At 38.9% G+C, this 13,103-nt stretch overlaps 1 protein-coding gene across 1 annotated transcript in view; it reads right to left on the bottom strand.

Annotated features, from left to right (window-relative positions):
• Window positions 1–304: 304 nt before the first annotated feature.
• Window positions 305–13,103, bottom strand: part of LOC134804626 (protein vav) — a 50,187-nt gene continuing 37,388 nt past the window's right edge. The window contains exons 8-16 of the mRNA XM_063777736.1: window positions 11,089–11,205; window positions 9,556–9,732; window positions 8,742–8,944; window positions 8,055–8,172; window positions 7,615–7,754; window positions 7,118–7,252; window positions 6,423–6,572; window positions 5,884–6,052; window positions 305–624 (exon numbers count right to left, since the gene is read on the bottom strand). Coding sequence (XP_063633806.1) covers window positions 550–624; window positions 5,884–6,052; window positions 6,423–6,572; window positions 7,118–7,252; window positions 7,615–7,754; window positions 8,055–8,172; window positions 8,742–8,944; window positions 9,556–9,732; window positions 11,089–11,205 — 1,284 coding nt within the window. The 3' untranslated portion in view covers window positions 305–549. The remainder of the gene's footprint in view (window positions 625–5,883; window positions 6,053–6,422; window positions 6,573–7,117; window positions 7,253–7,614; window positions 7,755–8,054; window positions 8,173–8,741; window positions 8,945–9,555; window positions 9,733–11,088; window positions 11,206–13,103) is intronic.

The raw sequence follows: 13,103 nt of genomic DNA, 5'->3' as shown, positions 1-13,103 counted from the left end.
TCCTAAATTACACTAGCATAAGTTTAACAAAGGTCACCTCACTGTAACGCAATATCTGTCGCACGCAAGTAACAGGCTCTCATAAGTGTCATAACTTCGATGGTAGTCCTCTAAGTAATCTAGACGCAAGTTTTCTTAGTAACCCGTGGAGCGCCCCAGTATTACCGTAGTATGAAACTCCTATACTAACTACCACACTTGTGACAGTAGGGCGCTCCACGGGTTAAAAGCGCTGTTGCGCCGTGGACGTTGCCACCTCACTGTAAATAGCAATATCTGCATGCAAGTACCAAGCTCGCATGACTTTGAATGTAATCATCTAAATCTAGACGCAGGAAAGTGCAACGATCGTCCAACTCAATCACGAGTAAAATACACTCGCATAAGTTTACCTAGGTCACCGTATCACTGTAAAATTGCAATATATATCGCACGCAAGTACCAGGCTCGCATAACTTGTAAGGTGGTGTAAGTGTACTACACGAGGTCGGCGGCCTCGTCGTCGGATGCTCGCGCGGGCGCGGCGCGCTCGGCGAGGCACTGCTGACATCAGTCGAGCGCGCCGATACACTCTGGCTCCTCGCGTACACACTCTTTCGGAAAGTAGCCGGAGCGGTTGTCGCCCTGAAAAGTTATGGTTTAACATTGAAAATAAATGTTATTGTTTATTTAGGCATATTGCGCTAATGAATGTCTAAAACGGGAAACTACCTCCGGTTTTTACAGCGTTCTGTTCTGTCCCGAGAAGAAATACGGCGGGATTTTATTTCGAAAACAGTATATCTTATAATTAACATGAATATAGTCTTTAGTATTTAAGCTGAGCCAGTTGGAGAGTGTATTGTCTATTGTAATAAATAAATATTATAAGGACATCCTTAGACAAATTGACTAAGTCGCACGGTAAGCTCAAGAAGGCTTGTGTTGTGGGTACTCAGGCAACGATATATATAATATACAAATACTTAAATACATAGAAATCAACCATGACACAGGAACAAATATCTGTGCTCGTCACACAAATAAATGCCATTACCGGGATTCGAACCCAGGACCATCGGCTTCATAGGTAGGGTCACTGCCCACTAGGCCAGGCTGGTTGTCAAACATAATAACACACCTGTGCTGTGCTGTCCTGTTTGTGGTGTAAGAGACACCGCAAACAGGAGGCGTCAACCATTTCGAGCTACTTTTGACCCCTTGACAACTTGAAACCTACTTAACCTACACAAATGAAATTTGGCACATGTATTGAAGCCCCTTAGCTTGTCCAAAATACAAAATTTCATAACCGTAGCTCAAACAGTTACTGATAAATTAATGTTTAAAAACCGGCATTTTTGTGACTGACTGACATATAGATCATAAACCTAACCCACTTCCAGGTGACCTAGAAACTTGAAATTTGCCATCAAGGTAGACTATTAGGTGTATATAGAGGAAAAAATCTAAAAAGTGGAAATTATTGATATTCCGATGGACAAAAAATAATTAATACTTATAGACCAAAAATCTAACCCACTTCTAGATCACTTAGAAACTTGATATTTGGCACTAAGGTAGACTATTAGGTGTATATAGAGGAAAAAATCTGAAAACTGGAAATTATTGATATTTCGAGGGAAAAAAAAATAATTGATACTTATAGACCAAAAACCTAACCCACTTCTAGATCACTTAGAAACTTGATATTTGGCATCAAGGTAGACTATTAGGTGTATATAGAAAGAAAAATCTGAAAACTGGGAATTATTGAGATTTCGATGGAAAAAAGATAATTAATACTTATAGACCAAAAACCTAACCCACTTCTAGATGACTTAGAAACTTGATATTTGGCATCAAGGTAGACTATTAGGTGTATATAGAGGAAAAAATCTGAAAACTGGAAATTATTGATATTTCGAGGGAAAAAAAATAATTGATACTTATAGACCAAAAACCTAACCCTCTTCTAGATCACTTAGAAACTTGATATTTGGCGTCAAAGTAGACTATTAGGTGTATATAGAGGGAAAAATCTGTAAACTGGAAATGATTGATATTTCGATGGAAAAAAAAATAATTCTTAAGAACCAAAAACCTAACCCACTTCTAGATGACTTAGAAACTTGATATTTGGCATCAAGGTAGACTATTAGGTGTATATAGAGGAAAAAATCTGAAAACTGGAAATTATTGATATTTCGATGGAAAAAAAATAATTGATACTTATAGACCAAAAACCTAACCCACTTCTAGATCACTTAGAAACTTGATATTTGGCATCAAGGTAGACTATTAGGTGTATATAGAGGGAAAAATCTGAAAACTGGGAATTATTGAGATTTCGATGGAAAAAAGATAATTAATACTTATAGACCAAAAACCTAACCCACTTCTAGATGACTTAGAAACTTGATATTTGGCATCAAGGTAGACTATTAGGTGTATATAGAGGGAAAAATCTGAAAACTGGGAATTATTGAGATTTCGATGGAAAACATATTAATTAATACTTATAGACCAAAAATCTAACCCACTTCTAGATCACTTAGAAACTTGAAATTTGGCACCAAGGTAGACTATTAGGTGTATATAGAGGAAAAAATCTGAAAACTGGAAATTATTGATATTTCGAGGGAAAAAATAATAATTAATACTTATAGACCAAAAACCTAACCCACTTCTAGATCACTTAGAAACTTGATATTTGGCATCAAGGTAGACTATTAAATGTATATAGAGGAAAAAATCTGAAAACTGGAAATTATTGATATTTCGATGGAAAAAAAAAAATTAATACTTATAGACCAAAAACCTAACCCACTTCTAGATGACTTAGAAACTTGATATTTGGCATCAAGGTAGACTATTAGGTGTATATAGAGGGAAAAATCTGAAAACTGGAAATTATTGATATTTCGATGGAAAAAATAATAATTAATACTTATAGACCAAAAATCTAACCCACTTCTAGATCACTTAGAAACTTGATATTTGGCATCAAGGTAGACTATTAGGTGTATATAGAGGAAAAAATCTGAAAACTGGAAATTATTGATATTTCGATGGAAAAAAAATAATTAATACTTATAGACCAAAAACCTAACCCACTTCTAGATGACTTAGAAACTTGATATTTGGCATCAAGGTAGACTATTAGGTGTATATAGAGGGAAAAATCTGAAAACTGGAAATTATTGATATTTCGATGGAAAAAAAATTAATACTTATAGACCAAAAACCTAACCCACTTCTAGATGACTTAGAAACTTGATATTTGGCATCAAGGTAGACTATTAGGTGTATATAGAGGGAAAAATCTGAAAACTGGAAATTATTGATATTTCGATGGAAAAAAAATTAATACTTATAGACCAAAAACCTAACCCACTTCTAGATGACTTAGAAACTTGATATTTGGCATCAAGGTAGACTATTAGGTGTATATAGAGGGAAAAATCTGAAAACTGGAATTTATTGATATTTTGATGAAAAAAAAATTAATACTTATAGACCAAAAACCTAACCCACTTCTAGATGACTTAGAAACTTGATATTTGGCATCAAGGTAGACTATTAGGTGTATATAGAGGGAAAAATCTGAAAACTGGAAATTATTGATATTTCGATGGAAAAAAATAATTGATACTTATATACCAAAAACCTAACCCCTCTTCTAGATCACTTAGAAACTTGATATTTGGCGTCAAAGTAGACTATTAGGTGTATATAGAGGGAAAAATCTGTAAACTGGAAATGATTGATATTTCGATGGAAAAAAAAATAATTCTTAAGAACCAAAAACCTAACCCACTACTAGATGACTTAGAAACTTGATATTTGGCATCAAGGTAGACTATTAGGTTTATATAGAGGGAAAAATCTGAAAACGGGAAATAATTGATATTTAGATGTAAAAAAAATAATTAGGTAATACTTATAGACCAAAAACCTAACCCACTTCTAGATCGCTTAGAAACTTGATATTTGGCATGAAGGTAGACTATTAGGCGAATAAAAAAAGAAAAATATCTGAAAACTGAAACTTTTTAACAATTGACCGCGCGTTAGCGAGGGTCTCCTTTTCAGCTTAGGCAAACTGCTTCTATGATAAATACCTACTATAGTAATTTCTGTACAAAAAGTAATGATATCCCAACAAAAACATAAATGTGAAATGAGAGCCAAGTTCAATATTAAGAATATTTGTCGTTGTTGACTCGCTGACAAAAGAATTGAGATCTATATGAGTGCCAAGTTCTGTGTTGTGTAGAAAATCCTGAAATTATAAAGGATTTGACTTGGCTAGTTTTTACCAACAAACCAAATTTTAGAAAATTAGCCTATACGTAAAAACTAGCCAAGACAAATCCTTTATAATTTCAGGATTTTCTACACAACGCAGAACTTGGCACTCATATAGATCTCAATTCTTTTGTCAGCGAGTCAACAACGACAAATATTCTTAATATTGAACTTGGCTCTCATTTCACATTTATGTTTTTGTTGGGTATAAATTTCACAAATAATAAAATCAACATTTGCTTCAAAATTCGCTTAGCAGAATCTTTGCAATATATCTACTTACAATATGCAGAGCAACAACAATGCAAATTAAGAATAATCCCCACTAATATTATAAATGCGAAAGTAACTTTATGTGTGTGTTATCTCTTCACGCTTTTACCGCTGAACCGGTTTAGATGAAATTTGATATGTCGATAGTTTGAGGCCCCGGGAAGCAGACGCATCATCCTACGCAGACGATGTTGCGGGCAAAAGCTAGTATTTTATAAACATCTTGTTTAGCTTGCTTAAGAAACAAACGTTGACCCTTAATCAAAGGGTACTTTGCAAATTTCACAAATAATGAAATTAAAATTCGCTTCAAAATCGCTTAGCAGATCCTTGCAAATAACTTACAATAAGCCGAGCAACAACACAGCAAGAAAAAAAAGAAAATAATAGACAATAATTTCTCTGATCTACATATTTTGCAGCAAGCAGGAATAAAGGCCTGTGCACACCGGACGCGATTGCGTATTTTAAACGTGCACGTTGTAATATATAGAGCCTTATGATAGACAGCACACCGCTTGCGTGACATGTGCGTTCATGGCTCCAACATTTAACCACACGCGTACGTGCAGGATTACGCACACGCAGCCGGTGGGTTCTGGCCCAAACCGCACCAAACCATCTGACACCGTTAAAAACGTTCACAACATTTTATTTCGCAATAGTTCAATAATTCACAGCTGAGTGACGTTTATCAGTCTGCTAAAAGCGGTTGCTGAAACTAAACCAACAAAGTCCTCAAAAAACGCTATTCGCTTTGCATCTCGTATTATGTATTTGTATTTTTGTATGATTAATAATTACTGTTATACTTATTAAGCTCCCAAAATTCAATCAATAGGGTATTTACAACTAGTCAAATCAGTATCTATTTTCGAACTGTCACAACGATTTTGCTACTATGGAATTTATATGAAACACTAGCATGTGACGTCACAATCAAATTACCTACTCTTTCTATTTTCATACGGGCTTTAAAATAGAAATTGTGTTTAAAAATAATTCTACTACTGTCTACCTTTCTCTATTAATCTTCTGGTGCTTTATTTCATACATGGCGTAAAATAATTTAAGTGAATACTCCAGCGGACGGCAGTCGTGCACCACACCAATAAACAGCTGTTCAACCACTCTGTTATCAATCAGTAGTACCTTGTCGAGTGTGCGGCCCTTCCACCACCCGCGGCTGTCGCCCTCTTTGCTCAGCACCAGCACCTTGGCGCCGGGCCGGAGGGCCAGCTGTGAAGACTATAGCGGAGGGAAGTCGTGCACCACAGCAATGAACAGCTGTTCACCTACTCTATAGTCAATCAGTAGTACCTTGTCGAGTGTGCGACCCTTCCACCACCCGCGACTATCGCCCTCTTTGCTCAGCACCAGCACCTTGGCGCCGGGCCGGAGAGCCAGCTGTGAAGACTCCAGCGGACGGAAGTCGTGCACCACCGTGGCGACCACTCGGCGGAACGGCCAGCGAAGATTCGAGTTGAGACTGGAAAATAATGCAAGTTTGTGATAAACAAGTTATAATAACTTCCTAAATTAATCAGACTGCGTCAATTGCCAAAGAAAAATGAGAACTGAATGAAAGATATATTGATTACTGGCAGTTTTGGGTGTACTTATTGGCACACTTCACTTTTAAAAAAAACACTTGGCGCCAGGACGGACCGTCGCCGGCGAGCAAATGAGTCCAATATTTTGAATTTCGAACGAGGATTATAAAATATTTGAAGCTGGACTACTGGGTCTAAAAAGACACCTTCCTTATACTGTGCCTACGTGCTCATGCTCCGGATGGGACTTTTAAAATAGTTGTGAGAAAAGAGGGGGCAGTGCGGCAACCCCCAAGTGGCACTCACCCGACGAAGTTCTCCGATAGGCTGGTCTTCTCGTAGTAGGAGATCAGCTCGACAACGCTCCGGAAGAAGCGAGACTCGGAGAGGAAGTAGTGCGGCACCTGGTCGATGGGCTTGCGGCATACACGCATGTGTTTTACCGTGTTGTCCGTTCTGACGAATTAAATAATAAATAAGTTTTTGGCATAAACTTCATTATTGGTGCAAGCTTTTATCGCTGACTGTACTTTTCTTTCCACATGCAACTAGTACTGACCGAGACAGTGCAACAACCCCAAACACAATTAGTTTGCGTTGTTTTATCAATGACTTCCCATGGCCTGTCTCCATCATCAGATTAGCTCTATGTCTTTATATGTTGCATTGTCATCCGATTTACATATGTAAGTATGCAAAATTTCAGCTCAGTGGGTCAAATTTAGCTTAACAGGGCAAGTTAAATGTAAGCTTGTAACATTTAGACATATATTATAAGAAAAGTCAAACAAAGGGGCATTCGCTATGGTTAATATACAATAAATTGTATAAAAATATTTTTCATAACGTCAATATCCAGCGAGGAAAGTGGGGACTACGTTTGCGGTCGTCCACTATACTCTTAAGACGCCTTTGCTGGCTGAGTATTAATATTAAAAGGACGATCTTGTGAGTCGTTGACTCTCGCCTCCTCTCTCTTATTATTATATAACTATACTCACTTGAGTGAGAGAGCTAGCTGAGTGTCGGTATCCGCGTGATGCGTGGGGTGAGGCCGAACCCTCAGTAAGAAGGTGCCGTCGACTCGCCGCTCCAGGCGATTGGTTGCGGTCTCCCGACCCATCTCTCCGACATACCTGAATACACAGATAAATAAATATTATGGAACAATTTTACATAGATACAGATTACTACGGCCCCCTAAATATCTAGACAGATTGGATCATTTACACTTATTAAAAAAAAAATGACGTGTTACTATTATGATCAACAAGGGTGTGCAACAAAGATTTATTGATTGTCTCTAAGGCAAGACGTGTAAAGTCTAAGAAAAATCTGTGCTTCCAATTTGATAGCTGATGTAGAATTTGGTAGCTGATGTGATGTTTGGCGCTGTGAACTTTTTACCTTAAACTTTACCACTCTATTACAATCAATAACTCAGATAAATACACTTTTTGTGGGTGCACACGGAGCGGCAGCTGGCCTATACACTCACCACATGTAGTAGTGTAGCGCTTGGTCCGGCTGGTGGTGAGGGGGGAGAGGCGGGGCCGGCGTGAGCCCGCCCCCGCAGCGGCCAGACAGCGCTATGCACTCCTTGTGAGCGCATGCGTTGCATACGGAACATAGGTAACCCTGGAGATTGAAGATTTAGTATTAACATTTTAGTAGCAATAGCAACATAATTCACAATTTATTTCTAAGCTTTTCTTTTATATGACTTGGAACTCCGGTTCCGGTAGCCGTTTAAGAAGTGTAATGCTCTTACGCTAGATGTCGCTAAGCGACTCGCTAAGGCGCGCATATGAGTTATATGGTGGAAATATTCGCTGTCATCGAGTGGAGTCTCGGTAGGTCAGTTGGCAGCGCGGTGGGCTAGTGATCCAGAGTCGCGAGTTCAGTGAATCATTCCACTTTTCATTTATTGGTAATCACCTGGAATATCCGGCCCTTGAGGAACTTGGAGCAGTGGTGGCACGTGGCCGGCTTCTCGAAGGTGTGCAGCACGAACTTGTGGTTGGTGCTGCGGCACCCGACCGGCTCCAGGTTGTCGCTATTGACAATTTATTATATTCATGTTTTAGAAAATACGTATTTTTTTTTTATTTGACTATGTATGTCTTATAATCAAGCATTTGTATTTAAACAGTGCTATTTGATAAAATGGAACTGCTCACGAAGACCACAACGGAACTCCTTCACGGCAGTATAGGTCTCGGGGGTAATTGTAATTGTTACTAGCGACGCGCCCCGGCTTCGCACGGGTTACACAAAACCTTAACAAATTGTACACCTAAACCTTCATCAAAAATCACTCTATTGGTAGGTGAAGACCGCATGAAAATCCGTTCATTCGTTTTTGAGTTTATCGCGAACATACAAACACACAGACAGATAGACGCGGCGCGGCGGGGGACTTTGTTTTAAAAGTGTAGTGATGAGATGGTCGTATTAAAATGGTATTTCAAATTGTTTTTTCAAAGTGTTTTAGTTTGTGTAGTCGGTCTTTAAGGTTCTGAAGCCAAATAGCAAATGTGAAACTTATACTTTCTTCATGTCCGTCTGTTTCTATTAAATATTATTTTGTAACATTTCTTTATGTGATAAGTAAATAGTACTTACATGGCGTCCTTGATGGCTTTCACCCACTTCCGCTTGCAGTCGTCGCTGCGCGCATATAGCGTGTAAGTGGCGTCCTTGGTGCGTCGCACGAGGTAGAACTGCGACGACCAACGACCGTCGTTTCTGAGCGTGCGGCGTCCAGCGCCCTCTTGGACTCGGTATTCGGCCAGTTTGACGCCAACGCGGTAGGAATATTGGTTCTCCTGTGAACATCGCAAACGCTTAATTTATTTAACATTTAATAGAGGCAAAACCCACAAAGCAGGATTCGTCCATGCCTCTGGGCATGACCACTGCCCTGGGCACTGGGTAGGTACTGACCTACAAAATATACATCCACACACAGGTTTCTCTGCAACTAATTGCATACCGGACAAGATTCAATTTAGTCCTGAGATAGTGTCGCTACAAACAGCTTAGGGCCGGTACAGACGGACTACAACTTTGTATGGGAACTACACGCCGACGTAAATATGTTAGTTTCCATCAACTCTCTATAGACATTGCGCGACTGGCTTCTGCTAAGGCGAAAGCCATAGGTGGGAACGAAAGGACCGATCGCTGTGTGTCGCTCCAACCTATGGTTGTCGCCTTAGCCGAAGCCAGTCGCGAAATGTCGTGGCCAAGCCGTTACACCCTAGCGGGTGCTGTCTCTGCTTGCGCCCCGTAACACGGGAAAGGGCAGCATCTGCACCGTGTACCCTTTACATGTCATTAAAGTGTCATAAGGGCTTCTTATATATTCATTTATGAGTAAATAGTATTTGAGGCCCGTGACTGACCTTCAGTTTTGCTTTTCTGACGATGGACTCACCTTGACAGGCTTGCAGAGCAGCATCAGCTTGTCGAAGACGAACACGTATCTCGAGCGCAGCTTCTGATCCTCGTGGGCTTTGACCTTGAGCTCCCCGTCTAGCAACAGGCGTCCGTAGGCAGCGAGCCCCGCGCCGCCCGCGCCGAGCGCGCCGCCGTCCCAGTCTAGTATGCTCTCCTGGTGACAAGGCAGTATTTATTACGATTAAAATTTACCTTAAGAACTCGCTGTTTAAAGACAGATTTAGATGCATTATGGTACCGAATTGTATTTGGAAAAGTTATTTTCACCTCAGCAGCTCGAACAAGGGTAAATGCGATTTTGCTCACTGAGTGAGACAAAATGACATGCAAGTGACCTTTATAGTCAAATGTCATTTCAACATGCGGGGTCTAATACAAGTTCGATATACTTGGGTTCTATTATCTCTGTCCCTCTAGGTATGTTCTCACTGCTTAGGGTGAAAAATTTTGTGTACTACACGAGATCAAAGTTATTTACATCTCGTGTGCTTTTGAATCCCTTACTACGCTCAAGATTCTAAATTATTATAGAATCTTTCGCTTGCACGGGACTCAAAATAAGCACTCGACGAAATATCAAACTTTGATCTCTTGTTGTACAAATAACTATTTTACAGTCCGTTTAGAGCTTCAATTAAAAACTTTTCAATAGCTCAACAGATTTTACTAATAGCTAAGCTAAGAATACTCTCTCGGTCGAGGCTACTTTGGAACAAAAATAACTAACTAGTGGCTCTGTGAGCTGTAGACCTCGCAAACCACCATTTCGATAAAAACCGGAAACTGAATCAACCCCAAAAAAAACTTTATATAATTTTCGAAGTTGCAAAATAAATTTCACGAGAATCGGTCAAGAAATGCGACCTGCTTGTGTGGCCTCTCTGTCGCACTTGTATATTCGTACGTAAGTGTGACAGCGAGACAACACGTCGAACCTGGTTCGCGGTAGGCCACAGTAAAGTCTGGAAGCAGGACATGTGAAAGCATCTCGTTTGCCCAATAAAAATAATAGCACAGTGTCTAGTATCATACTTAAATGTCCCTTGGTTTGCGTAGAGGCTTCTACCGTTGTACCTAGTGAACGTGCCTTCTTATTTCAGTCAGTCTCGGTACATAAAGTACTGTGGTTGACTGAAGTAGCATGACAAATACGAACGTTTCCGAAGAAGTACGATGGAAAACAATTATGCACTACATAGGTAATTGACTTTTGTGCAAACTTTTGTTTAATAGAACAAAGAAATTAGTTTTGAGCATACCATTTACGATCGCTATGCTTTAACCCCCTTATTCATAAAACTTAGCAACCTCTTATAAACTTCTGTTAAATTTTGTCCCATACTAACAAACAGAATTATCACAATGACGGATATGGGGACAAACGATTATCAATTGTTTGTTAGATTTGACAGAGGTTTATGAAAAACATCATTAATCTACCCAAATTGCTTAATAACATTGAGTAGCGTTCTTGCTCATTCTACCTGTCAAAAAAATAATAAGTAAGTACCTGAACTTTAGCAAGAAGCGCCAAAACCTCGCTGTCTCTCTTCACCTCGTTGATATACTGCGCCACGTCGACCATCGCCTCCTTCGCTCGCTCCAGGCCTCGAAACTCCTCGTGGTTCTATACAAAGTATCAATTTGTTATAGGTATAGTCACCTGCAATAATATCTTATACTCTTCGAAGGCCGCAAAAATATGTGACACGCTCTTAAAGCTCTACTTATAAAATCGTGTCAGATATTTTTGGGGCCTTCGTTGTGTAACATGTTATTGCTGGGAACTGTAAAGTCAACCAATTTCATTTCTAGGACACTATAGAACCTCGACATGCTAATGCCCAATAGATGACACCCTGCCGTCACCTATATTAACAATGACTAAGTTTCAAGATGACATGTACTGGGACCGCGTCGAGCACCAATACCACCACTTTATGACATATGTACATCACTCAATAAGCACTGTCGGGTCGGAGAAGATAAACAAATCATATCATTATGATTATGATATGGTTCTATGCCTTTGCATGATCACTAAGAGGTTTATTCTAAGATTCTAAGAACTTTCATGTTTTTACCTAAAAAGGACCCCGCAGCAAACATAGGGAAAAGGTGGCTTCATTCAAATCTCACGAAATTTTAGTATGATGTAGATTGACTCTCGATTATTTTTTGTATGGGCACTACTCACAGAAGTATACTTTTGCCAGCAGCATTTTTATTAAATTCCTTGCGTTATAATGAGAGAAAATGCATTTGATATTATACAAATATTTATTGTATTTAACATATTTAACTGTTTTATCACAGCAATTTAAACAAGAATAGTCTAAAGAATACATCGGTAATCACTGCGTGATCTCGAGTGGACTTGGGTTGAATACATCTACGTATGGATTGATTTCGCTTCCATAATAGCACACGCGGAGGCTCAACTGGTGGTATTTCATCAACTTCCCAGCTGCAAATTGTAATCGGTATCTAAGATCATTCAATTTATCATCATCCACTTCTGCTTCTATAAACAAATGATATAAGTTGCAACACTTTTCCATAAACGATAAGATAGCCGTGTTACACACTTCGTATTCGTTTTGGTCACGTAGGTTGCATATATGAATATTTTCCAAAGTTGGACATTTTGACAACGAATTAAAGACATTGTCGTAATATATGTCACTTGAATTAAACCTTAGATTCTTTAGCTTAGTCTCATGCAGGTTGGTAAATAAAGACAGTGTGCAATCGTTGCCGAGGCGCAGAGGGTCGCGTTCTAAAATGGACACATCAAGAGTGTGCAACTTTTTACATTGTAAGAATAGATGCCTGAAAAAGTCGTCTTTTAAAAAGACGTCCCTTACACTTAAAAATGTAATATTCTTAAATAATCCAAGTTCTATTTTTTGAGTAATGGGCTCGTTCCATTTGGGCAAATAGCCTTTTCTACAAACATCTGCCAGAGTAACTTTTTCTGGGACATTATCTACATACCCATCGACAGTTTCACACGAGTCTATGCAATACCAATTGCTCGGTGCTTGAGTTACGCTTGTTTTGGTTTTAGTACGCATGCAAACGTAAGTGGGAAAATAATCGGTTAACTCAAGGAGCAATCTGTTAAAAAACTCATCGTCGAAAGCCGTCAAGTTAACATTCCATGCTTTAAAAACAATGTGCCCTCCAATTTTTAAATTTAAAGTTAAATGTGAACGAACATATATTTTTAAATTGTGACAGTTATTTGGCTCCAAAATTTTACTTATTTCTGGAGATACATAGATGTGTATAATGTTTTCATAATACATTATGAATATATATTCTATTTGAGTGTAGTTCAAATTGGATATTCCCCCCAGCCAGTCTGGCAGAGAAGTTGCATAACAATAACGAAAAATATAGCTTAGTTTTTCGAAATGAACGTAACCAGTTACTGCAAAATCTGTAAATGGTTCATATTCCTCCAAACTGATATTCCAGCAATAACCGCAGCGGTCGGCGACCGTTATTTTTAAATCCTTG

The sequence above is a fragment of the Cydia splendana genome, chromosome Z (genome assembly GCF_910591565.1).
Source record: "Cydia splendana chromosome Z, ilCydSple1.2, whole genome shotgun sequence".
NCBI lineage: Eukaryota > Metazoa > Arthropoda > Insecta > Lepidoptera > Tortricidae > Cydia > Cydia splendana.
The sequence above is the reverse complement of the archived record's forward strand: the minus strand, read 5'-3'. Positions and strand labels throughout refer to the sequence as shown.